The 27,994-nt window shown below is 43.0% G+C and overlaps 1 protein-coding gene across 8 annotated transcripts in view; it reads left to right on the top strand.

Moving 5' to 3' along the window:
* The window catches only part of ERLIN1 (ER lipid raft associated 1), a 55,510-nt gene that overhangs the window by 5,727 nt on the left and 21,789 nt on the right, over positions 1-27,994 (top strand). For 4 of the 8 annotated variants that reach the window (XM_034775274.1, XM_034775276.1, XM_034775277.1 and 1 more), the window contains exons 2-4: positions 9,849-9,972; positions 19,535-19,616; positions 20,628-20,674. In XM_034775274.1, the coding sequence (XP_034631165.1) occupies positions 9,860-9,972; positions 19,535-19,616; positions 20,628-20,674 (242 nt within the window). In that variant the 5' untranslated portion in view covers positions 9,849-9,859. Of the gene's footprint in view, positions 1-9,848; positions 9,973-19,534; positions 19,617-20,627; positions 20,675-21,113; positions 21,265-27,994 lie in introns of those variants that run through there. The other 4 variants (XM_034775279.1, XM_034775280.1, XM_034775272.1 and 1 more) reach the window with 2 other exon arrangements.

The raw sequence follows: 27,994 nt of genomic DNA, 5'->3' as shown, positions 1-27,994 counted from the left end.
AACTCATAAATTGTTCGCCCTCTATAACACTGATAGAGAGATATGCACAGTTGTTTGCTCCCCCAGGTATTAATACATACTCTGAGTGAATTACTAAATAGAAAGTGATTTTATTAAATACAGACAGTAGGATTTAAGTGGTTCAAAGTAGTAACAGACAGAACAAAGTAAGTCACCAAGCAAAATAAAATAAAATGCGCAAATCTATGCCTAATCAAACTGAATACAGATAATCTCACCCTCAGAGATGCTTCAGTAAGTTTCTCTCAGACTGGACATCTTCCAGGCCTGGGCACAATTCTTTCCCCTGGTACAGCTCTTGTTGCAGCTCAGGTGGTAGCTAGGGGATTCTTCATGATGGCTCCTCCCCCTCTCTGTTCTCTTCCCCCCTTTATATATCTTTTGCATAAGGCGGGAACTCTGTCTCTCTGGTTTTCCACCCCCCCCTCACTGGAAAAGCACCAGGTTAAAGATGGATTCCAGTTCAGGTGACATGATCACATGTCACTGCAAGACTTCATTACTCACTTGCCAGCACACACATATACAGGAAGACTCACAGGTAAATACAGCCATCTGCAGACAATGGGAGTCATCAAGATTCCAAACCATCATTAATGGTCCACACTTTACACAATTACAATAGGCCCTCAGAGTTACATTTTATATTTCTAGTTTTAGATACAAGAGTGGTACATTTATACAAATCAGATGATCATACTCAGTAGATTATAAGCTTTGTAATGATACCTTACAAGAGACCTTTTGCATGAGGCATATCCCAGTTACGTTACATTCACTTATTACCGTATTTTCTCTAAAACTATCTCAGTTACATTATATTGACTTATTATCAAGTTTTTATAAAACTATATAGACTGCACAACGTCACACTCACCTCCTACCCGGGGATCCAGAGGAGAAACAGCCTGATACTGGGTCCTGGGTTTGCACAGAGTTTCCTGTGTGCCACCACCTCCTTTCTTCAGGGCATGCTGGGAACTGCAGCTGCTGGGAACCCTCCAGTCCACTCCACCTTCCCCCAGCCTTGTCTTCTATTTGTAAGCTGGGCTCTGCCGCGTCCAGCGGCCCCTGATGGCAGCCAACATCTCTGCAGCCCGTTTCTGTGGGGAAAAAAGGAAATTCTGCACACACAACATTAATTTCTGCAAAATGCTGCCTTGCGCAGTGGTGCAGAATTCCCCCAGGAGTAAAGTCAGATCCAGTGTGAAAATTGCTATTTTCCTAAAAAAAAAAAAAAAAAGGCCAACTTTAATTTTCTGGGTGAAGAAGGAGGGGGGGGGAGTTTTTACCATTTTTTTTAGCTGTTTAAAAGTGTTTAATTGCAAATTTTGGGTCTTGGCTCTCCAGATAAAAATGGATAGCAAGTAGGGTTGTGCTTCTGTGTGAAGGAAGCAATTCCTGAGTCAACTGAGAGGAAAGGGTTTTTAGTTAGTTTATCTAAAATTGTAATTAAACTCATATTTAACTGAAATGTCTGACAAACAGTTGAGAAGGAAGATATCTGAAGATCTGCCTTTTCTGCTTAGGGCGGAGAACTCTTTTTTCCAGTTCTTTGGCTCTTTAAGGAGACACCTTCATCAAACGCAGACAGTGAAACCTTGTGATTTCTAAAGGTAAAACAAGCACTGCATCTGCCTTTTGAGGGGAGAGAAGAAAATATATGTACAGTATAAAGAAGCAAAAAAGGCATACATTAGGTGACTTACATTTTTTGCAGATCACCTTAAATTATAGGTTTGACTGAGTGTCTGCAGTAGCAAAATAAGAACAGCTTGCTGAGGACAGCTGTACACTCCTTCCTACATTCAAACGCTTTTACTTGGCTGTTTACAGGTTTCGGAAGTTGCAGTAAAATTAATGGCCAAGTTCATTTAATGTGGAGGCCAACATACTTGACAAACCAATTAAGTACTTAACCCTTGATTCTTCTGTCATTTTGCCACTGTAACTTCCAATTCCCTGGAGAATTAAAAGGGGTGCTGTGAGGCGCACAAACAGATTTTTTTTAAATTTCCTTATTTGTTACTAATAACATCTTATCTGACAGAATTAGAAAATCATATTCACTGCACATGACTGCTTAGATAATAAAAATGGGCAAGTCGGTTTCTAATCTGTGCCCACACTGCATTTGGCCATGAATCTGCAATGTTCAGGCTACAAATGCTGCAGAACGTGTTGTGTTCCTTTAAAAAAGCTTTTGTGAGAATAGAAGAGGGGAAGGTTTCCATGGAAACATTTCTGTTGATGGGAGGCCCTTTTTAAACTTGATTTATTTTCAAAACCTAAACCTAAGTTGATTTTTGCAGTGTCATTCTAGGCCCATCTACGCCACAAGTTCAGCCGTAACACATGGAACCACTTAACATACTGTTGTGTCCCCAGTCATGGTTAGAGTATGACTTTGGTGTTGAAACAGGACCTTAAAAGGATACAGTCACCAGTGGTTCCTGTGGCTGAGGTATTCCTTTAGGTAGCCAGGTGTTTCTGTGGAGGAGTTTTGAAGGCAGGACCCATTGATGTGACTCCTTATTTAAATTGAGCCAGTGCAGGAGCCAGGCTACAGAGTGATGTCCTTCTGAGTGTTTGTGTTGCTAAGAAGGTGAACTGCCGCAGTTTGAACCAGCTGGAGCCTTATGTCGGTGAATTCATTTCTAAATACATTGCTGCGGTAATCTAGTTGAAAGGTCACAAATGCTCAGGTCACTTGTGGCTGGGCCTGAGTCTGACAAGCTGAGACAAGCGTAGATGGAAGAGGATCTTTCCGCAGCCAGAGATTTATGAGGGGTCCAGGATTGTGTCTATAGACTTAACTATTTGAGGAGAGGTAATATGCTGGTAGCAAGTTCTTTGAAGTATTTTACTCCACCAGTATTGCATCCATCCAAACCAGGTGTAGTTTCATCATCTTCTCTTTATCCGGCACTAGGTTTCCTTCAGTATTTGGATAGCTGGGTATTATCCATGTATTGCTGAGTCCATGAGGCCCTATGATTTTACCTACTGGCTCCGTGCAACCCATCTATCAATAGTATGGATCCCTATGGTACTCCATAAGAGTGGGCTCTGGAGACGAAAGACAGTTTCCCATCATGACTCTTGTGGTTTGGTCTAAAAGGAAGGTTTGGAATGTTTGTTTGTTTTTTTGGTGTGCTGTTGCACGCCTCTGCTGTGTCTCTGAGATAGGACAGCTGCATTGTATGACTGAGCGTATACAAGCATGTCCACAGCATCAGCTCTGTCATGCCTTGGCCTGAAGGTTTATTGGGAGAGATCCAGGATATTGGCAGTGGAGTGGGAGGCAGCTCTTTACTCAGAAATGGGAGTTTGGACACTGAGCATTGGGTAATGAGATTGGTTGCGTGGAATAATAGTTTCTTAAGTACTGGTTGCTTTTGGAATCCTTTCTGAGGGACGGTAGAATTTGCTCCCCAGAAAAGATTTGGTTGTCATATGATTTCCTGCAGAGCTTCTGGGACTTCCTTTTGGGCCAGTTTGAGAGGAAGGATATTGTGTTATTGGGCCTGTGTTTTGTGACTGTTTCCTGACACTAATTACTCAAAACTTTAATGTGGATTGAGCACATATCTACACAACAAAATGCAGACATGCTTTAGCCATGTTGAGTCACAAGTGTCTCCTTTGATGTGCCTGCCTGTATTTCTTGCACAAATGGGAAGCCACTTTTGTCCCCCCCCCCCCCCCCCTTTTTTTTTTTTTTTTTTTTTTTTTTGCAGCTGTTTATGCCACTGAAACTCAAGAACCTTGCTCACTTAAATATACTCCAGGGACTATATTAAGCTTTTAATAGATTTTTAATACCAGAAGCAATTCATGATAATCTAGTCTGACCTCCTGAATAATGCAATTCATGGAGCCTAGTGACTCCTGTATCTTAGGCCTTGTCTGCACTGGCAAGTTTCTGCACAGCAAAGCAGCTTTCTGCGATGTAATTCCTGAGGTATACACACTGCCAAGCCACTTAGTGTGCAGAAACTGCGCAGTTGCAGTGCTGTAAAAAAACCACTCCGATGAGAGGCGTACAGCTTTCTGCGCCGGGGCTACAAAGTTGTGGTGCCAGTGTAGACACCCTGGTTGATTACAGCACTGCAATTGGCCTCCAAGAGGTGTCCCACAATGCCTGTTCTTGCCTTTCTGGTCATCGGTTGGAACTCTACTGCCCTGCTTTCAGGTGACCAACTGTGAGCCCCACCCCTTGAATTCCTTGGAATTTTGAAAGTCCCCTTCCTGTTTGCTTGGTGACACATGCAGTAGTCTCTTGGAGCAATGCCGAGCTTCTGGACCTCATCAGCATTTGGGGAGCGAAGGCTGTCCAGTCCCAGCTGTGCTCCAACTGTAGGAATTATATCACCTACAGGCAGATTTCACGATGCGTGACAGAAAGGGGCCATGACCGGGACACACTGCAGTGCAGAGTCAAAGTGAAGGAGCTGTGGAACCCCTACCACAAGGCGCATGAGGCAAACCGCTGCTCCGGTGCAGTGCCCATGAGCTGCCGGTTCTACGGAGAGCTGGACGCAATACTTGGTGGCGACCCCACCTCCACTGTGAAGGCCACAGTGGATACTTTGGTCGCTCACGTGCCAGTCGAGAGTGGACCGAGCCAGGAGGAGGAAATCTTGGATGAGGATGCGGAGCAGGACCCAGAGGCAAAGCTTGACTCGGAGGTCAGAGCTGCATGCAGCCAGGAGCTCTTTTCTACCCTGGAGGATGCTAGCCAGTCACAGCTGTCGGAGCTTGGCGAAGATCAAACAGGAGAGGAAGCCCCTGGTAAGTGGCTTTGATTTTGGGAATTGCTGAAGTGAGTTGTTGGAGGCAGGAGGGTTGCAGAAAGCAGGCTTGTGTCTGTATAATGCACGTACCACCATATGCCTACTCTGAGCAGCGGAACAGGGTGTTGATTGACACCCTCACTTCACGGGAATCTGCTTCAGAGATCTCCAGGAAACTCTGATGGAGATACTGGATAATCTGCTGCCGCAGGTTCTTTGGCAGAGTTGGTTTGTTTCTTGCCCCATTAAGGGTAACTTTCCTGTGCCACTCTGCCGTCACTGCGGGGGGAGCGACCATTGCTGCACACAGGGCAGAAGCCGCAGTCTTGGAGAAGACCCTCCCTTGATTCCCTGCTCATCCTCAGCAGCGATATATCTTCTATACTGAACACAGCCTGTGGAAAATGTGGGAACAATAATGATTATAAGGCCCCCACTACAGTGCTGGCTCTCCCCAAGAGCCATCAGCCCAGTGTACAGTATGGTCCTGGAACACTGATTTCATGATGCACTCCGCGGCCAAAAAACAAGAATTGAAGGAGTGGCAGGACAGCGAGAAGAGGGACCGAAAGGAGAACGCAGCACGCCAGAACAAAGCTACAGAGTGGCTCTTAAATGTTATGGAGCGCCAAGTGGACATGTCCCAGGCACTACTAGCACTGGAAACGGAGCAGCTCCACACCCGCCCTCCCCTGCAGCCACTGTCACAAAACTCTTTCCCATGCGCCCCCCAGACACTGCCAACACACTCTTATGAACCTTCTGGCTCCAGTCTGCATTCCACTCCTGCCCCGTCACAGTCCAGCCTTGCGGTCTCCCAGTACCCACTACACTCCCTCTGCGGTTTAGTTCTGCTGAAATCGGTACCCGCTGCACTGTACTCCAAAGGACAAGGTTGCATGTGATACCTGGACATACAGAAATCTTTAACCATCCTGGGACCCCGCCTCCTCCTGGGACCCTCCCATCCCCCATAGTGCTAATGTGTTTTTTGTTTGTTTCTCTCCTCTGGTGGTTGTTTTTTAAGAAAAGAATTGTTTTGGTTTGAAAGTCATCTTTATTCCATTAATTGAAAGCAAACAGAGCCCTGCAAAGCAACAGGCAATTTTCTTAAACTTTCATAGTGCATCGTCTGCACCAGTCACAATCACCTCCTAGCATTACAAGCATTGCACTCCGAAGCATAGCAACAAATATTAGTGGCTTTCAGCTTCAGATTGCTGCCTCAAGGCATCCCTGATCCTTATGGCCCCACGCTGCACCCCTCTAATAGCCCTAGTCTCTGGCTGTTCAAATTCAGCCTCCAGGCACTGAGCCTCAGCAGTCCAGCCCTGAGTGAAGCTTTCACCCTTCCCTTCACAAATATTATGGAGCGTTCAGCACATGGCTGTAAGCATAAAAATTTTATCGGCCAGGTCCGGCCTCCTATATAGACAGTACCAGCAGGCCTTTAAACAGCCAAAAGCACACTCAACAGTCATTCTGCACTTGCTCAGCCTCTTTTTGAACCGCTTCTTGCTGCTGCCGCCAAGGTTCCCTGTGGATGGTTTCATGAGCCATGGCATTAAGGGGTAGGCAGAGTTTCCCAGGATCACAATGGGCATTTTGACTTTCCCTACAGTGATCTTCTGGTCCGGGAAGAAAGTCCCTGCTTGCAGCTTCCTGAACAGACCAGTGTTCCGAAAGATGCCTACGTTATGCACCTCAGCCTGTGTTAATGTCTGTGAAACGCCCATGGTGATCCACAAGCACCTGGAGAACCAAAGAGAAATACTCCTTCTGATTAATGTATTCGGTGATGGTCTGCTACCAGAATTGGAATATGCTTGCCATCTATTGCTCCTCTGCAGTTAGGGAAACCCATTTGTGCAAAGCCATCCACAATGTCATGCACGTTGCCCAGAGTTACGGTCTGTCGGAGCAGGATGAGATTAATGGCCCTGCACACTTCTGTCCAACAGTCGACTTTCCCACTCCGAACTGGTTAGTGACTGATCGGTAGCAGTCTGGAGTAGCCAGCTTCCACAGGGCAATTGTCATGCACTTCTCCAACGACAGGGCAGCTCTCATTCTCATGTCCTTGCGCCACAGGGTTGGGGCGAGCTCATCTCACAGTCCCATGAGTGTGGCTTTCATCTTGCGAAAGTTCTGCAGCCACTGCTCGTCATCCCAGATGTGCATGATGATGTGATCCCGAGCTCAAAAGCAGCATTCCACTGTGGTCAGCACCTCCATGAATGTCACAAGCAATCTCGTGTCGTAGCTACTATGCGTGGCGAGATCAATGTCGAACTCTTCTTGCCTTTGTAGTTTAAGGAATAACTCCACTGCCACTCGTGACGTGTTAATGAGAGCGAGCAGCGTATTAGTCAACAGTGCGGGATCCATTCCTGCAACCCGAAGAAGCAGAGTGTGCAGTACACAAACGGTTGAAAGATGGTGCCAAATACGGACGGAAGCACAGGGATTGCTGGGATGCGAAGCAGTGCATCACGGGGCATTGGGACAGGACCAGGATGCCCTGCGACCCCCTCCGCCTTCCCACAACTCTTAGCGGCAGAAGAGGAAGAGATGTTCTGTGGGATAGCTGCCCAGAGTGCACCATTCTGAACACTGCTGCAAGTGCCGCAAGTGTGAACACGCTATTACGCACACAACAGTGGTTTTCTTTCAGCACTCTCTGAGCGGCGATGTAACTCCGGCAGCGTAGACCTAGCCTAAGACAACAACTTGTATTTGAACTATAACATATCTTCTAGAAACACTCCCAGCCTTGATTAATATTCGTCAAGCAATGGAGAACCTTGCACACTCCTTGGTAACATTTTTCATTTGTTAATTACACTAATTGTTAAACATTTGTGCCTTTTTTCCAGGTTTTCTGACCTGAACTTAGTCATTGGCTCTTGTTTTTCCCTTGTGTGCTAGTTTAAATAGTCCTCCACTATCAGCTGCCTGTATAGGTAAGTATAGACTGTGATTAAATTTCTTTTTGATAAAATAAATAGATTGAGCTCCTTTAGTCTCTCACTCTCAGGCAGATATTTCAGACACAAAGCATTCTTGTGGCTCTTCTCTGAAATCTCGTTTGCCAGCATCTTTCTTGAAATGTGGCATCAGAACTGTCAGAATTGTAAAAGTCTCACCAATGCTGCATACAGAAGTAGAATCATCTCCCTGCTCCGACTTGCTGTACCCCAATTTATACAGCCACGAATTGCATTTGCTGCCTTAGAGCACTGCACTGGGAGCTCATGCTCAGCTGCTTATTTGCCATGACCACAAGATCCCTTTCAGAATCCTGCCTTCCAGAATAAAGTCTTCATCCTGTACTGTAATCTACAGTCTCCCCAGTTCCTAGATGTATGAAGTGTTAAAATGCATGTGATATGGTTGTACCAAGTTATCTATATTGCCCTGTATAAGTGCTTTATCCTTGTAATTACCACCTGTCAATTTGTCATTTGCAAAGGTCGTCAGCAATGGTTTCATGTCCTTCCAGATCATTGATAAAGATATTGAATAATGTTGGGGCAAGAACTGATCCCAGTGGAATGTCAATAGAAACGCTCTTCCTGGACAATGATTCCCCATTAATGATACCTTTTTGCAATCTATTAGTTACACGCTTTTTAGTCCATCTAATCCACTTTTAAGCAGAATGTAATGCAGTTTTAAATCAAATGGTTTCAGAAGACAAAAGTGTATTATGTAGATAGTTATTATTTTCATCAATCAAACTTGTAATGTTGATTAGAATTAATTATATTTCCTTCCTTCAGTTCTTTGATAGTCCTGTATTTCTGGCTAACTGGCTTGTAATTCCTATTTTATCTTAACTACTCTCAAGCCTTGGTGCAGCAGTGGCTTTCTTGCAGGTCTCTGGAACTTCCCCAGTATTCCAAGATTATTAAAATTTAACATTAGTGGTCTGTTACTGTAATGATAGTGAGCGTTGGGCAGGAGAGAAGAAGAGGTTGAAGAATGGCATGGAGCCAGGAGAGTTCTGAGCTGGCACTGTCTAGCTCTACAGTACGTGCACCACGTGTGGTTCATGGGTTGTGATCAGCTGGTGTGTGGGTTGATTAAAAAGAGACTTCAGTCTTTATTCTGAGCTCAGTAACATACAGAATTGCGTAAAGAACATGTGAGAAGCTCCACATGTCTATTTAAGATGAGTTAATTTTAAGTTGCTAAGGGAAGCAGAAGGAAATTCAGAGACAAGAACAGAGAATTAATCTACCCTGATCATAATTGACTGCGTGAATTGTGCAGCAGTACTGACAATGTTGCTTTTGAAGTGAGAGCATACAGGGGCACCTCCCCTTTAATTTCTGTTCAGGGATGGAGAAAATAATGTCTCCATTGCCCACCCCCTCAAAGAACAAGGGGGGAAAAACCCCCAAATCTTGTGACTGGCTAGAGGAGCAACACTGAAAATGCTCCTCCTGCTCCTTTCTAGCTGCTGACCTGAGTGGCTGAAAAGAGGAGGCAGCTGCAGAGCAGCCTTCTGCCATTTCCTGGGATGCAGATTACAAATATGGGTTGCAATTGCTCTTGAATTTTAGATGTAGTACACAAGGGCTTAAAACATGGAAACAATTGATTAAGCTGGATGGTGCTAAGAAAGCTCGGGCCTCTGAGTTGAGACACCTTAATACAACTGAGTGGGCAAAGCTCTTGTAGTTGGGTCTGTGGAGTACTGGTGAACCACATGGTACTAGCTCCTTCTCTTCATTTCCAGCTGACAAACCACATTAAATGAAGTTTAAAATATATACAGTACTCCCCTAATATCGTCCATGTAAGTATAGTATTGTCGTGCAATTATGAGCAGGAATGGAAATGGTCTGTGATCGAGAATGGTAGAGGTGTGTCTGAAATATTCTCTGTGAAGTTGTGGTCTGCATTATAAAAAGGTTTGGGAGCCTCCGCTATTAAGAAAAATCCATAGACGAGAGAGGGATTAGGGAATCCTTTTCATTCACTGACTGCAACATTGGTGGATGACCATGTGTTTTGTTCCCACAGATGACGTTAGTATGACTATGGGCCAGCCTGGGGCAGTAGTGGCAGCTGCTGCAGGAGTCCTAGTTCTTCTCCTCTACTCCTCCATCCATAAAGTTGATGAGGGCCACCTGGCAGTGTATTACAGGTACTATTCCAATGAGTACATCCAAGGTTCTCAACATTCTGGGTTTAATTCTCTCCATTACGGTTCATCCAAGGAAGGTCTTATGTAAGAGATTGCCCTGCTCCATGTTCTGTGCCTGGGCCTCATCTCAGGATGGGCAGGAGGACTACTATTGCTGACTAAAGAGGTAAAAAAATTGCCAACCTAATAATCATAAGATATTAAAAAAATGATTTCTAGTCTGTCTGGATTTTGAACTCCCCTGTCACCCTAGTGCACGTGAAATAATTACAGGGTTAAAATTCAGCTTTAAATGCATACAGACAGTCTCTAGCTCCCCAGCTCCCTCCCCCAGTACCCAGAGCCTTTCCCGCAGCCCTATATGCTTGCTTCACAACTCCCACACTACTGTGTGCCTAGTCCCCAAGTCCCTCACATCCCCCTCTACCTAGAGTCCTTCCTGTATCCCCGTGCACCTGATCTGACTCCCCACTCCTTCCTGCACCCCTGTATGCCTGCTTTCCAGCTCCCACCAGGCAAACCTTTCCTGAACCTCTGGGTGCCTGATCCTGAACTCCTCACCCTTCCTGGGTGCCTGTTCCCTGCCCAGCGCTCTGGCTTAGAGCCCTTCCCCGCTGCTCTGTGTGCCTAGTCCCCACCTTCCACTTTAGGAGGCCAGCTCCCAACTATGTCAAAAGGGAGCAGTGGGGGCAAAAAACCTAACTGGCTTCAAGACTGAATTTGACAAGTTTATAGAGGGGTGGTATGATGAGACTGCCTACAATGGCACATAGCCGATCTGTGACTGTTAGCAGCAAATAGCTCCAATGGCTGATGATGGAGCACAAGATGTGGAGGGCTCTGTTATTACAGAGAATTCTTTCCCAGGTGTCTGGCTGGTGGGTCTTGCCCACATGCTCAGGGTCTGATTGCCATATTTGGAATTGGGAAGGATTTTCCCCCCCCAGTCAGATTGTCAGAGACCCTGATGGATTTTTGCCTTCCTCTGCAGCATAGGGCATGGGTCACTTGTAGGTTTAAACTAGTGTAAATGGTGGATTCTCTTAACTTGAAGTCTTTAAATCATGGTTTGAGGACTTCAGTAACTCAGCCAGAGGTTAGGGGTCTATTGCAGGAGTGGGTGGGTGAGGTTTTGTGGCCTGCGATGTGCAGGAGGTCAGACTAGATGATCATGATGGTCCTGTCTGGCCTTAAAGTTTGAGTCTGCACAAGTTGTTTTTTGCCCAAGTTTTTAACTGGCATGAATAGGGCAATGGTCATTCGTACTCAGTTTGCCACAGGTCTTGTCTGCCTTAGGTTTGTAGCTATACTCAATGTGTGTCATGCACTGGGACCATGACCCGCACTGAACACAGGTGTCCTTAAGGCAGCAACACTGGTGTAAAAAGTCCAGTGTAAGCAAGACCTTAATCTGCTGATACTTAAGAATAGGGAATGAAGGAAACACATTACTTCGGTCACAATCTAGCCAGTTGCTGAACTTTCCATGGGTACTGGCTGATGATAAACTACCTAGAGCAGAGCTCCCCAGACTGCTCTGTGGACTTCTTGCAGGCAGGCCATTGGCTCCTCCTATTCATAGATTCCAAGGACGGAAGAGACCATTATGATCTCCTGTATAACGCAGGCCAGAGAACTCCCCCCCCCCCCCCCAAATAATTCCTAGAGCAGAGCTTTTTTGGTGGGGGTGGGGAGGAGGAGGGAAATCCAATCTTGATTTAAAAATTATCAGTGATGGAGAATCCAGCACGACTCTTGGTAAATTGTTCGAATTGTTAATTACCCTCACTGTTAAATTTTTTTGCCTTTATTGGATCATATTTGACCTTTCTCTGTTAGACTGAGGAGTTCATTATTAATATTTGTTCTCCATATAGTCAGACTGTAATCAAGTCATCCCTTAACCTTCTTTTTGTTAAGCTAAATAGATTGTGTTCCTTGAGTCCATCACTATAAAGGCATGTTTTCTAATCTTTTAATCATTCTCGTGGCTCTTCTTTGAATCAATTTATGAACATCCATCTTGAATTGGACACAGTATTCCAGCATTGGTCATACCAGTGCCAAATAGAGGTAAAATAACTGCTCTTCTCCTGCTTGAGAGTCCCCTTTTTATACATCCAAGGGTCACGTTAGCCCATTTGACCACACTATTGTACTGGAATCTCATTGTCTTCCTCCCATCCCCCAAAAAATCTTTTTCGGTCACTGCTTTCCAGGATAGAGTATGGCCGACATTCTTAGTTCCAGGATGTATGCTTTTATATACGTCTCCATTAAAATGCATGTTGCTTGCTTACTAGGCGATCCAGATCACTCTGAATCTGTGACCTGTCCTCTTCGTTATTTACCACTCCCCCAAATTTTGTGTCATCTGCAAACTTTAGCAGTGATTATTTTTCTTCCAGGTCATTGATAAAAATGTTAAATAGCATAGGGCCAACAACCAATCTCTGCAGGACCCCACTAAAAACACTCCCACTCAATGATGATTCCCCATTTACAATTGCATTTTGAGAATGATCATTTAGTCATCATTTAATCCATTTAACGTGTGCCATGTTAATTTTACCTTCTAGTTTATAATCAAAATGTCTTGTGCAACCAAGTCAACAAAAAAGATATCAAATTAGTTTGATCTATTTTCCATAAACCCATGTTGATTGGCATTAATTATATTCCTTGACCTTAGTTATGGAGATATACCTATCTCATAGAACTGGAAGGGACCCCGAAAGGTCATAGAGTCCAGCCCCCTGCCTTCACTAGCAAGACCAAGTACTGATTTTTGCCCCAGATCCCTAAGTGGCCCCCTCAAGGATTGAACTCTCAACCCTGGGTTTAGCAGGCCAATGTGCAAACCACTGAGCTATCTGTCCCCCCATTCCTTCTGTGCTGTAGACACATCAGGCAAGTCCAGTTCCTCCATTGATTATGGTAACTTGCTAGTTGTGGCGTTTCTTCCTAGGCGATACCAACACCTTCCTTTTCTTCTATCACGGTCTTCAGCCAATTCTTCCTTGGCCTTACTCACTTTCTCTTTCTTACCACAAGTACCCAATTCAATGCTTGCTTAGCATGCCTCCTATTTTCCATACAGTTTACATGCCCCAACCACCTGAACTTTTTGTCTTTGGTTATATTTTCTAACATCTCCTGCTTTGTCAGCCCTCTTACTCTTGTGTGAATTGTTCAGTGTTGTTTTCAGCCTTCTGGAATGGACAGCCTCCAATCTCTTTTTGTTAGCCACTGTTATAGGCCAAATCTCTGCTCCTTATAGCAGCGTGATCCTTACAATTGCACAGTATAATCTGACCTTTAGTTTGTGCAGATCTCTGTGTGATCAAATGTTCCTCCTTCCAAAAATGGTGTTTGCTTTTCTTAATATCATATAAATATGATTATTACAGCCACCTGCAGATGTTGTCACTATCCCCAGATAGCAGAATTTTTGTATCCGTTAGATTTCTTTTCCATCCACTTTTGCATTTCTTGCCCAGTTTCCTACCTTCATAGTCTTGGTTTTCTCTGCTTTTACTTTCAATACTTTTTTTTTTTTTTTTTTTTGGGCTTCCTGTTCTGCCCTAGAGAGCATCAAAACAAAGGGCAATCATTCTGTTCTGTGTCGTACTTAGTAAAGCTGTATTGCCTGCAAAGTCAAGGTCTTGTAACCCATCTCCACTAATCCATTATATACTGTCCACCATGCTGCTTGTTGCCCACATCATCACCCAGTCTATTGCTAATGCTAAGAAGATTGGTGATAACACACACCCTTGTCTAACTCCAGTCACAGTATTGAACCTCTCACCCAGGCCTGTAATTGATCTTACTGCGTATCTGTTTCCATAGCTTGTCTGGTCTCCCATTGCTCCTAGCAATATTCCACAGGGTCTCTGTGAACCCTATTGGATGTTTTCTTAAAGATGAGAAAGTTGAATAAGGGTGGGGTTTTTCCATGCAGTAGTTTTTCCAGTGATCTGTTGAAGAGTGAATGCGTGTTCCCAATGTGATGTACATCGATAGAACTTACCCTGTTAATTATATTACTCTCCTTTAATTCTTTATTAACTGAGTGCTCTATCAGCAGCTACATTATCTTGCCTGGGATCAATGCTAGACTGCTAGGCCTATAATTACCCAGGTTCTCTTGTTTACGTTTTTGAATATTGGTACATTAACTTTCTTCCGGAACTTTCCCAGTATTCCAAGATTCATTAAAAACCAACATTAATGGTCCAGCGAGCTCCTTAGCCAGCTCTTTTAAAACGTTGATGCGTGTTACGTGGACCTGCTGATTTAAAAAGGTCTAACCTTAGTAGCTGCTGTTTAACATCCTCCTACTTGTTTCTAGTTGCTAAATACCACTAACATAAGTAAAATGTACATTATTTTCCTATTATATATTTCCACATAAGCAATTGCTGTAGATGCCACAGAGATTTTATGCGATTGTGGTTGAGAAGAAATGACCAGCGGACAGTCTCTCTTCTAAGATATGGGTGACCCCAGGACACTGTTTGGAGCCCCCAGTCCAAACAGTACTAAATGCAGAAACCAATGGCAGTGTAATTGTTACATTCCCCAGCATTTATGGAATGCAGAAACGAAATCTTACAGCCTCCTTCACTTGGCCATGGTGCTCACCTTGCAGGCTTTGCTTTTCTCTTTAACATATACAAATGGTATATTGAACTGCACCCTAACTAGATAAGCAGGAAATATAAGATCTGGGCTGTGCTGCCCTTGGAACCGTCCCTTTTCCATTAAATAAATCATAAATATAATTGGGGTATTTCCCAGGTCAGCAAGCACAATGATGAATTCATTGTCACTTGGGGTATGTCTACACAGCAATTAAAAACCCACAGCTGGCCTGTGTCAGCTGACTCTGGCTCACAGAGCTCAAGCTATGGGGCTGTTTAATTGTGGTGTAGACATTAGGGCTTGGGCTGGAACCCAGGTTCTGGGACCCACAAGAGGGGAGGGTCCCTGAGCCTGACCACCACAGGGTATTGGGTGCTAAAGTGTTCACTGATGTAATAGGAAGAACAGTTCCCTTGACTGCAGGAATCATTGGGTGAGATTCTCTGGTCTGTGATACACAGGAAGTCAGACTAGATGATCTATTGGTTCCTTCTGGCCCTAACATCTGTGAAAAATCACCTTGACCTTCAGTTATTACATGCTCCACACAGTGGACAAAACATCTATTGCGTTGGGAGAGATTAGTGAAGAATTGAAGGGTTTTTTTGCAGCCCCTCCAAAATGCGAGGGTCAAATCTGACTGGTCTTTAACTCCCTGTGTGGCTCATCACACAGCGGACACCTGATAATGTTCTGCTGCACATCTTCAATTTTCCTACATTTTTAAATCTTTTCAGATGTTCCTAACTTCATTTAAAATAAGTTGTTTTTGGACTGAGATGCCTCTCTTTGCCAAATTAGAAGTTTTAAAGTTCAGCTGTTTTGAGGTTTCTTCTGACTTCCCCCACAATGAGTGTAGTCAGATTTTTTTTTTTTTAAGTAAGAAATATTTTTTTCTAATCTCTCCATTCTTAAATGGCTCAGCAGTTTTACCAATCTTTCTAAAAATGTCACCTTTTGGCAGAGACCGGCCATGGGAGTGTTCAACCCCAAAAATAAATCCTTCAGGAACTCTAAAAGTTAAATCTGGCTATTTCTAAAGGAAGCTGCTTTGTAGCCCTATCTGTAGAAGTTATCACCAACCGCTGTATTCATTAAGTTGATAATACTTATGGCATCTGCCTTATGCTTGTCACTTCTGTTTGTGTTGTCGGGTGATCAGCTGTCTTGTACTTCATGAGTTATCCAAATGGGATTTCATCTGGGCCAATCCTATATTAAACTGGGGCTAGTATTTCTCCTGTCTAAAGCATTAATTTTATCTGTGGTCAAATGTTTGATGCATCTATTGTTTCTCATTTGGAGGGAACTGTGGTTTTAGAATGTGTCCTAAGACCTCATGCCTAGATGTAGGAGACTAATAAGATGTGGGAAACTATATACACATACACAAGAATTTGCATAAACAGATCCAGTAGGGAAATATTTGCCATGATTGGACCTGTGGGAGCTGAAGTCCTTAAATGATGGTGTGGACACTGTGGTTGTGTAATGTGTTAAGTCTGCCACTGCTTGGTTTCACAGACTTTTTATCTCAAATCTATGTGTGCAAGTTTGTATGCTAACTCTGGATATTCTTGTTATCCCAAGAATAAATGGGATATAAATGTCCCATCCTTTTTTAAATTTTGTTAAATTCATGGCCTCAACTACTTCATGTGGCAGTGAGTTCTACAGTTTAATCACGCATTGTATGATAAGGCACTTTTTTGTTCATTTTGAATTTTCCACCTTTTAATTACACTGGGCGTCCCCTTGTTCTTGTGTTGAGACAAGGATAACAGATCTTTCCAATCTCCCTGAGCAGTCGTCATTTTAGGTACTTCTGTCATGCCCCCTCTTATTGGTCTCCTTTTCAAAGTAACAATCCCAGTCTTTGCAATCGCTCTTCATATGAGTCTTTTTCTAGGCCCTTGATCACTCTTGTCACTCTTCTGTGAAACCCATCTAGTTTTGTAACTAGAGATTCTCATTCTTGGAGATGAGGGGTGACCAGTGCTATACACAGTGTCCACATGAGGCCGCACCACTGATTTATATAATATTCTCTGTATTATTCACTATCCCTCTGACATTTCCTCCTCCCTTGCCCCACATATTCAGAGTTTGATGCTTCCTCTCCAGCCGCTCCTAAGGGACTGAGGAGAGTAAATGGGCCTTGCATTGTGCCTAGGAATAAGGGAAGCAGAATATTCTGTTATGGACAAGCTCTGTTGTATTGTTAGTGCACCTTGGGAAGCCGGTAGATTGGTTGTGTAAGGTGGAAGAAACATAGACAGCAAGAAAAGAGCTGAATGTGGGATTGTGCTCTGTATAAACAGATGGTACAGTTCTGCAGCTCTGATACTGACGTTATTAGTATGCTTTCATTGGAAAAGTAATGAGCAACTCCTTGATAATTTGACTGAATTAATACATTTTTCTGTAATCTGTTATTTCTCTTTGGGATCCATCTTTAGCCATGATCCTTTTTATAACTTGCACAATTTAGTTTACTTCTTAATTATCCTGAAACAACCATCCCCTTGCTTGATAGGCTCTTCCCGATGCCTGACAAACAGCGGCTACACTGGAAGTTTTCTGTCGGCAGGAGAGTCGACAAACAGTGACTACACTGCTCAACTGTGTAGTGTAGGCATAGCCTCTAAAACCTGGCTGGATTCAGCACAAAAATAAGTTTTAACTAACAATATAATTCTTTCCTCTGTTGCCCTGGGAATGTCCCCAGAATGCAACTGCAACATCGCAATTATTAGGCATCTCTTTGTTTCCTATGGTACTTGTGCTCTCACAGAATGATGCTCAAAGCAGGTCAGCAAGTAAATATCAGGAGTGGGTTTTTTATAAAGTTCAGTTAGTTAAAACTTCATTCCACTGTGTTCCACCTCACTGTAGCTTGCAGGGGGAGGAAGGGGACAACATGACACAACAGAGGTTTCAGCACACACTCATATCAGCTTCAAATCCCAATTTCATTTTGGTGTGCAGTGTTTCTTTGACTGCGCACATTTGTTCATGATAGCAGTGGTCTAGATGTTTCTTTTTTAAAATAAAAATTGAATTTATATAAATTAAATTCTTCTATTTCAATATTTTTATTTAAAAAAAAAATAAAACTAGTTCAAAAGTGACAACCTATGTGAAGACCTAAACTTAAAATCTATTAAAATAACTCTAAATTAAATACAAATAATATTAATCAGTACATACTTGTTGCCAAGTTTTAAAGAAAGTGACACCACTGAATTGGTGAAAGTCACTGGCTAAGCACTTGAAATCAGAGTTTGCTGAAGTGCTAATCTTCTGCCAGCAGAAACATCTACTACAGGTGCAGAGAGAATATTTTCTTCATTTCAGTTCATTCAACTAGTTCAGTTCAATGACTACTCATTCAAAGTTTGAGACTAACTGGGATTTGCAAAAGGATAGCTTGTTTTTCCTTTTCCAATCTCTGAATAAGAACTAGGTGTGAGAAATGAGATGTACTAGATCTAAAGTCTTGAAAGACATAGTGACAAGAGACAATCAGTTCAGTTCACTAACTGCAGATACTTCCTTTGTTTAATAAATCAGTTTTAAATGCAAGACATGTTTTGACAAACTTTTCTTATGTATCCTGCAGATTCAAGGTAGTTTTATTTAACTGAAAATTTAAAATGCTGGTTTTGTGCATTTCTACTAAAAAGAAAATGATGAATTTCTTAAACTTATTCAGATTCTTAATTTTTACTCTAAGCTAAATAGTTACCTAAATAGTATATCCTCCTGATTAGCAAATAGAAGTATCAAATTTATTGTAAAGACTGTGTTTAGTTGCAAATCAACATGCTTTAGTGGTAACCCATCAATGAGAATCAGCCCCCCCCCTTTTTTTTTTTTTTTTAAGAAAATAACTAAGTACAAATGCAAAACACTATTAAAATTAATTATTTAAATCAAAGTTTCCTGCCTGCTGATTGAAATCATGATTACAATTGGTGATTTAAATAGCTTTGATTTAAATCAGTCTCCCACGATAGACCATCGAGGGGGAGTAGCTCTGCATGTTTCTGTAATATTGGTTCTAATACCTCAGGGTAGCTATAAGTTTATTGCTAGGAACAGAGTGCCCGCACAGCCCCTGCATTACCAGAATCCACCTGGTCACTTAGAGATCCCTTGACTATGAATAGTGCTATCCGCAGTGCCAGCCTCTTAGCAAAGCCCTTGGGTTAGTATGCACTCCTCTGTGGGATGTTAATATGGAAGGAAGAGGAGGATACTGAAAGTTGTGATTTGATGTGCATGTAAAATAGTGTTTTCCAGAGCTCTGTTTTAGAAGGAAGATAGTCTCGGATAGCAGCCTTGGTTTATTTTAAATTCTAGCTCAGGTACTACTGAAGGTCTATGCAGGGTTGTGTTACTGGAAAAGGCTTAGCAGGAATACCCCTCTTGTCTATGTCGCTAGTGTGAAGCTGGCAAACTGAACACAGCAGGTACAGGACAAATGTTATTTTGTACCAGTACCCCATAAAAGAGCTGATGAAATCAATAATTCCTGGGAAACTTTTTGTATTTAGTCTGCATTGAATAGCTTGCTCTTTAGTTCAGTGACCTGTTAGGTCACAAGTATATTTCCTTTAACATATGTTTCTATAACTCTGTGTATTAATTCAGCCCTGGCAAATTTGATTTGCCCGGGCAAGTGACTTGTTTTGTTTTTGGAGGATGAGCAAAATAATCATTCTCACCCTTCCATTGTCAGTCATGGTAACAAGCAGGCTAATAGAGCTTGTCTGAGTTGTTATGACTTATTGATCTATAGAAGCTTGTGGCCATGTCTGTCCAGTACTCTGAACACTTACCAGAGGTCTGGAAGAGTCAGTACATCTAATTCTTCACCTTCTTGAGAACTGACCCATTTGTCTTTTCACAGGGGTGGTGCCTTATTAACCAGCCCAAGTGGACCAGGCTATCACATCATGCTCCCATTCATTACCACCTTCAAATCAGTGCAGGTTAGTAACTTCTCACAGGGGAGCTGGAATAGGGTGGGGTTGAATGGGATATCTGTCAAATGTGACAGTGGAGCTGGAATTTTGCCTAAATAAAGGCCATGTTAGCCAGTTCTCAGTAGCATAAGAGCACACTAGTTTGGCCCACTGATCAGATTGTAGCCACCCTCCTCTCTGATGTTGGGGTGCAACCCCTGGTATGCCGATAGTACTACAGCTTCCAGTATGCAGTATGGCCTGTAGCAGCTGCAGGTCCCAGAAATCAATGATCCATTTTGCTGCAAGAGGCCAGGCCCCGCTGCACATGGCTGTGCACTTAGTAGATCACCATGGACTACATTTGGTCTATTGCCTTTTGTTGTGCTTTGCCCTCCCCTGAACTGTTATCACTACAGTGAGTTTGGAAGGGCTGAATGAATTAATCTGCTTCACTGTGGCTAGAGGTACTGGTGGCTTCCTGACACCATGTAGTGTGGAAACACCCTGCACTGCAAATGAATGTGGGCTCCATGCTGTTTTTCCAATGGGAGCTCTTCACTGGCACAAACAAAAAGCTACTCGCTGGCCCTGGGGCTCCTGCCTTGGGACAGCTTCCGCTGTCGACACCATGTGTCTTCCCAATACTTGGGTCCGCAAGCATTCACTTTGCCGTTTGCCAGGCAGGGAGCTGCACTCCTTTTGGGCACTGAGGGAAGGAGAGGAAGGGGGAAAGACAATGGAGTTCCCTGCACCATCCCCTTCTTCCTCAACCATCACAGGGAGTGGGTGCTAGAAAAGTTCCTTCTGCTCCCTGCCTATAGCAGCCACAACCTCCAACAGCCTGAAGAGCGGTGCTCCTCCTAGTGCATCCTCCCCATTCTCAGCAACCATTACAGAGCATGACTGCTGAGCTTCCAGTGAGCGTATGGCCTGAACTGGGCTAGAAAGTTCTGCAAGGGTCTGTCTAGGGCTTGGCTGTTGACTGGTAAGTGACTGGTTTCTCTGTGAGCCCTGATTACATGTCTCTTGTTTCAGACAACATTGCAAACTGATGAAGTAAAAAACGTGCCTTGTGGGACGAGGTATGTTGCTCCTGTACGTTCTTCCTGGATGTGGCAAGCCAATGTGATAGGTCTAATTCTCAACTTGTGGCTAATTCACTCGTAGGCGCTAGTTTTGAGGGGGGTTGGATATGACAAAGTCTGTTCAGAGTGTTTGTCTGGAAACATAGTGGATATGGGTGGGAATAGTAATGGTTGCTCTTACATTGCTCCCTGCTGGGGCCAGAACTGACTTTCTGCAGTTGTCTGTGCATGAGTGCCGCTTTCTCAAGGGTGGTGTGTTCTTGTCTGTCTCTCTTGTTTTACTTTTCTCCTGTTATCTGATCCTCCTCCACTCATTCTTTCACTTAACCAACCTCTTAGTGCTTCTAGTTTGGAATTCACTCTCTAATGACAGAAGCCCGACCACCGATTTCCATGATATCCTAGGAAAACAAGAACAGCATCCCCTTGGATTGGGCTTGCACAGTTGGAATGTAGTCCCACCACCTGAAATGAACCCTGACAAAAAGCCAGGATCTGGTTCATCGCAGACTAATTGTCAGTCTGGATGGTCAGAAACTTTTTCTGAAGTAAAAGAGCAGATGAATGTTGTACAAGATGCAAACCTTGTAAGTAAAGTTTAGCACTTCAATAGCATTTAAATATCCAAGTGCTGTCTAAGCATTAGTTAAAGCAGCAGTAACAATGCATTGTGTGTGCAGTGCTTATCTTCACAAAGTATCCCAAAGTGTTTTATTTATACACATGTTCATGGAGTGTTAATGTTGCAAAATCAACCTCTTGGGTCTGGAAAACTCTAGAACTGAAAGTTTCTTCTGAAACATTAACCTAGCTATATTGCACATCCTGTATATTTTATTGCATAAGTCAGTAATAGTCCACTCGTTTCTGTGGGTCAGTTAACGAGATCCTGCCACAAAATGAAACACCTTTCTTGAATTATAGACCAATCAGCCTAACTTTGATACCTGAAAAGGTACTGGAACAAACTGTAAGCAATCAGTTTGAAAGTACCTAGAGAATAATAAGGAATACAGCAGGTCCGCGGTATATGTCAGGGTTGTGTTCTTGAAAAGGGTCACGTATACTGAAACGATGTATACTGGGGACCTGCTGGTACAGCAGTGGCATGGGCAGGAGGGGGGTTTGGGGCGCGGGGGCTTCTTCTGCTCCACCCAGCGCTTCTGCTGAGGCATGGGGAGCTTCTCCCGCTGTGTCCCGCGCTCCTGCCAGGGTGCAGGAGAGCAGAGCGGGCTTGCAAGCCCCCGCTCCCTGGCTGGAGCGCCGGGTGGGTGGTGTGGGGCAAGTGCTGGGAAAGAGGGGGCTGGATGTATACATCTCCCCCTTATCCCTTATTTTGCATATCTATCGCTGATCAGTAGGGGAACGTGTGCCGATTCACGTTGGTCTGCATATCCATAATTTGCAACTTACAGTACAGTATTGCAAACGATGGATATGTGGATCAGGACCAACGTGAATTGAAACAAGTTCCTCTATTGCTGAGCGATGGATATGCGAAACAACGGATAAGGGGGAGACGTATACCGGGGATCCCCTGTAGCCAACATAGATTTGTCAAGAACAAAATCATGCCAAATCAACTTACTTGCCTCCTTTGACAGGGTTACTGGCCTACTACAGAGTGGGGAAGCAGTAGATGTGATGTATCTTCATTTTAGTAAGGCTTTTGGTTCAGTCTCACATGACATTCTCATAAGCAAATAAAATTACTATAAGGGTACAAAACTGGTTGAAAGACCGTACTCAGAGTAGTTATCAGTGATTTGCTATCAAACTGGGAGGGTGTATTTGGTGGGGCGCCACAGGAGTCAGTCCTGGGTGCAGTAGTAATCCAGTATTCTCATTAACTACTTGGATAATGGAATGGAGATAGGGTGACCAGATATCCCGATTTTATAGGGACCGTCCCGATTTTTGGGTCTTTTTCTTATATAGGCTCCTATTACCCCCTCCACCCCCGTCCCGATTTTTCACATTTGCTGTCTGGTCACCCTAAATGGAGAATATGCTTCTAAAATCTGCAGATGACACCAAGCTGGGGGGAGGGGTTGCAAGCACTTTGGAGGAAAGGTTTAGCATTCAGGATGACCTTGACAAATTAGAGAAATTGGACTGAATTCAACAAGATGAAATCCAGTAAAGATAAGTGCAAAATGCTTCACTAGGAAGAAAAATCAAATGCACATCTACAAAACGGGGAATAGTTATGTAAGTGGTAGTACTGTTGAAAAGAATCTGAGGGCTGTAGTGGATCACAAATTGAATGAGTCAGCAATCTAAGGCAATTGCAAAAAAAGACTCCTCTTCTGGGGTATATTAAGAGGAGTGTTGTATGTAAGACATGGAAGGTAATTGTCCGGTCCACTCAGCACTGGCGAGGCCTCAGCTGGAGTACTGTCCCCATTTCTGGGCTCCATGCTTTAGGAAAGATGTGGACAAATTGGAAAGTCCAGAGAAAAGCAACAAAAATGATAAAAGGTTTAGAACACCTGACCTGTGAGGAAAGGTTAAAAAAAAAAAACTGGGCATGTTTCATCTTGAGAAAAGATGACCGGGGGGCGGGGGGAACCTATAACAGTCTTAAAATATGTTAAGGGCTGCTGTTGTCATAACGAGGACTGTGATCAGTTGTTCTCCATGTTTAATGAAGGTAGGACAAGAAGTAATGTGCTTAATCTTTAGTGAGGGAATTTAGGTTAGATATTTAAGAAAAACATTCTAACTATAAGGGTAGTTAAAACTCTCGAATAGGCTTCCAGGGGAGGTTTTTGAACCCCCATCTGTTGGAATTATTATTATTTATGCAGGGTGTTACCATGGCACTAATTTAACCATAAATTCCTGTATTAAATCCAAAGGCCACTTATACAATTCCTGTAAACATTCCTTAAAAAGCCTAAATAATCAATGTACTACATCCAGCAGTAACAAAACATTTATAAACGTTTGATCAAGATACTTACAAACGGGCTAAACCCTGGGGTGCTTAGACTTGTATTGGTTGGCTCCAGCATGGTCAGGCAGGTATTAGCAATCTTTGAGTTTACTTTTTATACCCTTCAACAAATAAGTGATGTCATTCCCAATTACGAATTTTAGCTAAAAACCCATTTGAGACAGTTGCTCCTTATTTCCAATCTTAATCTAGATAAGATTTACAATTTCCTTTCTTCCCAAGGCCTTTCCTCCCCTCCTTGCTCACCCACAATTTGTCCATTGCCTCTCTGTTCACATTGGCTTTAACACTGCTGTGTGGATTGGGAAAGGCCATGTTGGCTCACTTTGAGACAGAGTCATCGTTTTATCTGCAGTCACCCCCATTGGTCAGAGGCCTTCTTTTTAGAACTTCCCCTTATTTCATTAGTTATTCTTTGAACCAGACATCATCCTTACTTCATTCCTTCTGGCCTTATGACTCGTTATTTTCAACGCCTTCCTTCTACCTGCTAATCAGGGCCTTTCTTTACAACATATCTATTTCCTTAACTAAATTCAAGCTAACTCTAATTCTTTAGTTTGTATTTATCCTACATTCTCTGCCTTAAAAACCTACATGCTATGTGGGTTTTACTACATTAAGCATTTTAAACATAACTTTTATGATTTTTGCAGCATCTTACGTAACCATTAAATTTGACCATACAAAATCAAAGTTTGTTACCACAATTTACATTAACTACCCTAGCTTTAAATAACAGTAGTTACCATGGATATAATCGACTTTGTTTAGGCTTGTTCCACTGCCAGGGGCTAGTTAACTCCTGAATTCCCTATTCTTGGCTATTAATATTTTAAGATCCTGGCTCAGGGGAAGAATAGGATGCCCACACTTGGTACTGCTTTCAGAGTGTCCTCTTGTAATCTGAATTCAGCTTGTATTTTAGTTACAGTGGATTTTGTTGTGAAACAAAACATTAGCCACTTGGAATAATACTCTGGGTCCACTCAGTGGTTTATTTCCAGCCTCCACACAATATTTACCATTCCTGGCATAAGAGGTTTTCACTTCACCAGTTCCCCAGGGTCTCAACTGCACTGTGCAGATTGGAGATGACTCCCCCAGAGTGAGCCCACATGCTGGCAACGGTGTCTGTAAGACTTTACAGCTGCTGCAGATGTAGGTGTCCCCCAGAGTGAGCAACAGAACAAGGCCAAGGCTTGCCAGACCTTGTCATTATTTTGCAACAGTATTTGAAGAGAAACAAACTCTTTTAAAAACTTATGGGTTAGTGTCTTCCAGTACTCCCAGTGGTAGCACTCTAATAATGGTTTGAACGTGGTGTTCTGCAGTTATTGGATGGGATAGTATGAGTGGGATAAGGAGTACTATACCAAGTTTTTAATTTCTCTGTGGTGATGAGGGCAATTTACCTTGCTCTATATGAGTGAAGATGGCCTTGATTTTTGTCTATATGTTATGGCCCTGGTTATTGGCCTGCTTTGATCTTTATTAGTTTGGTTATCTATTTCATCTACTTTATCCTGTACTTCCTTAAACAAATTAACTATGTCATGCATGTTATATACATTCTAAAGTTCTTAATATGTTCTTTGCTGTGCTCATTCATTAGACTCAATAGGTCCACAGCCAACGTGTGTTGGAATGCTCGGTTGTGTTCCCGTGGATTCCACCTGAATCCAGCTTGAAACCACCGTGTACAGCACTGATGGATAGGCTCCATCAGTTTTGTCTTTGAATTGATTCAGGTGCCTTTTCCTCTACATTTCTGTCAAGAAAGCCTTTCTAATAGTCCTCTATCATTTTGCCATACAGTGGCCAAACCCTGGCGCAGACAACCCTTTTGTCAAATTCAACAACACAGGTACATATATAAATTGAAAATCATTGCACAGCACTTCTTTAAGGGGCCTTAATACCAATTAATTACTGGGTCCTACCTCCACCTTATAGCATTGTGAGTTTTTATTTTTTCTCCCTCTGCCCCTCCCCCAATGTACGGTATTTGTGCCACCTTTATTTCTGCCCTTCCTGATTCTCGAAAGGGCACATATCAATAAGCCCTCATTTGATTAAATTTTAGCTGAATAGCATCTACTCCTCGATCCTTGTTTTTTGATCTTCTATTCATACCAGATAAACTGCAGGGTTGGCTTTTTGTATTATATAGTAGGCCCCCCCCTTGGTGCCGGAAATTTTTTTTTTTCCCCCCCCCCCCCCCCCCCCCGATGTTCACTGCACCATCACTCTGTCCCCTACTTGCCAATCTACACTTTGGGCTGGTTTGTTAAAGTATGCCATCATTTTGGCATGAACCTGCCCCTGTTGCTGTGCCTGGATAAATCCGTTTTGTTTTCCCTGGTGGATAGCTTTTAGCACAAACCAGGCAATTGTTAACATGAATTTTTACATCTTTTTTTACAATGGGGCCACCACGCTGCCTTAATTAGTCACTGATAAGTGGTCTCGGCATTTTGGTGGGCCATCGATAGCACATCATGCACCAGTCTTAACATTTTCCTGTTAAGGGGCTGTGGTGGAACTTTCCCTGGGTAGGAGTGATTTTACCATTTAACTCCCCAAGCATTACTTTCTGTGTAGGAGGATATCTCTGGTCAGATTCTTGCAATGTTACTAAATCAATGGTTTTTGCCTGTGCTCAAATGGTAAAAGCAAGAACTGGATAATCGGGCATGGGACCACACCAAAGCATGGCTATTAGCAGCTTCATTCACTCTGTTTTTCTTGCTCACTTCCCCATGTCTGGCATGAGCTTTTACTTTATCCAGATATACCACTGAGTTAGCCCATTTACCTGCTAGTTCCCACATATAGGACAAAAAGGCTTGATAGCATAAAGGCTTGTAATCTGCACTGCAAAATGAATTTGCACTACACCAAGGGAGGTTGTTGTTAAGGCATCACAGACCCTTACAGTCTGGACATATTACATTAGCTGGTACTTGTCCTTTATTCCTGAGTGATAATGCCTCTGCTACAGCAGCCAGTACAGTATACAGTGTGTGAACTACATCTGTGTTGCACAGGTTCACCCTGAACCGAGAGAGCCCAAACCATAAATTCTGTGACGGGTCCCTTTTGGTATTAGGACAACCCACTAGCATATATTGTCAGATCCTCAGAGTGCAGCCCGTCAGAATTTAAATGTATGTACTGCACATGGATAAAAGGGATAGGGGCCCCTCGTGAGAGGGAATTTCTCTAGGACACTTGTATGGATTACCATTAATGAATAGTCCTGCTGGCAAAGGTGAGGGTTGTTTGAGGACAGACTTCAGTTTGGTGCTCTTCCAGCAGCAGGAACCACAGTGTCAGTCTAGGACTAGACTGTACCGTTTTTAATTTTACCAGACAGAAGACACTGTAGAGGATGAAGAGCAATGTACATTTTTATGCATCCCAACCCTACCAGATATCTGAAAAGTTCACAGCAAAAATTGGTTTTCATAGGGAGTAGACTGCTTTTCAACTCCATTGAGTACTCTGGAAGCGTAAGCTTTCTCTATCACAATAGTTCTGAGTTAACGCAGTTGAAATGGCTGTGTCCTTGGTTGCTACAAACAATCCAAAAGGTACAGTTGCTTAAAACATGCCTAAAAAGCCTATAATAAGCAATTTACTATATCCAACAGTAACAAAACATTTATACACATTTGATCAAGATACTTAAATGGGCTAAACCCAGGGATGCTTAGACCCATATTGGCCAGCTCCAAAATGGTCAGGTAGGTATTAGCAATGAACCCTTTTAAGAGTTTACCCTTCAAGTTCACCCTTATTTCCAGTCTTTATCTAGGTAAGATTTACAACTTCCTTTCTTCCCAAGGCCTTTCCTCCCCTTCTTCTTGCTGACCCAACAGTTTGTCCATTGCCTCTGGGTTCACATAGACTTTAACACAGGTGTGTGGATTGAGAAGAGCCATGTTTGGCTCATTTTAAGACCGATCTTTTTTCACATCTATCGGTCAGAGGCCTTCTTTTTAGAAAAACTTCCCCTTATTTCATTAGTTATTCTTTGAACCAAACATCCTTCCTACTTCATTCCTTCTGGCATTATAACTCATTATTTTCAATGAATTCTACTTGCTAGTGACAGCCTTTCTTTACAACACACACATTTCCTTAACTAAACTTAAGTTAACCTTAATTTTTTAATTTCATATTTATCCTACACTATCATTAGAAGTTTTTATTAACAGGTTGGACAAACACCTCTTAGGGATGGTCTAAGTTTAGCACAGCGGGCTGGACTTGATGACCTCTCAAGGTCATTTCCAGCCCAACATTTCTATAATTCTCTAACCTCCCGGTACATGGTTCTATGTGTTCCATTC

This window comes from Trachemys scripta, chromosome 7 (assembly GCF_013100865.1).
Source record: "Trachemys scripta elegans isolate TJP31775 chromosome 7, CAS_Tse_1.0, whole genome shotgun sequence".
NCBI classification, from domain to species: Eukaryota; Metazoa; Chordata; order Testudines; family Emydidae; genus Trachemys; species Trachemys scripta.
Note: the sequence above shows the minus strand (reverse complement) of the source record. Positions and strands in the feature narration are given on the sequence as shown.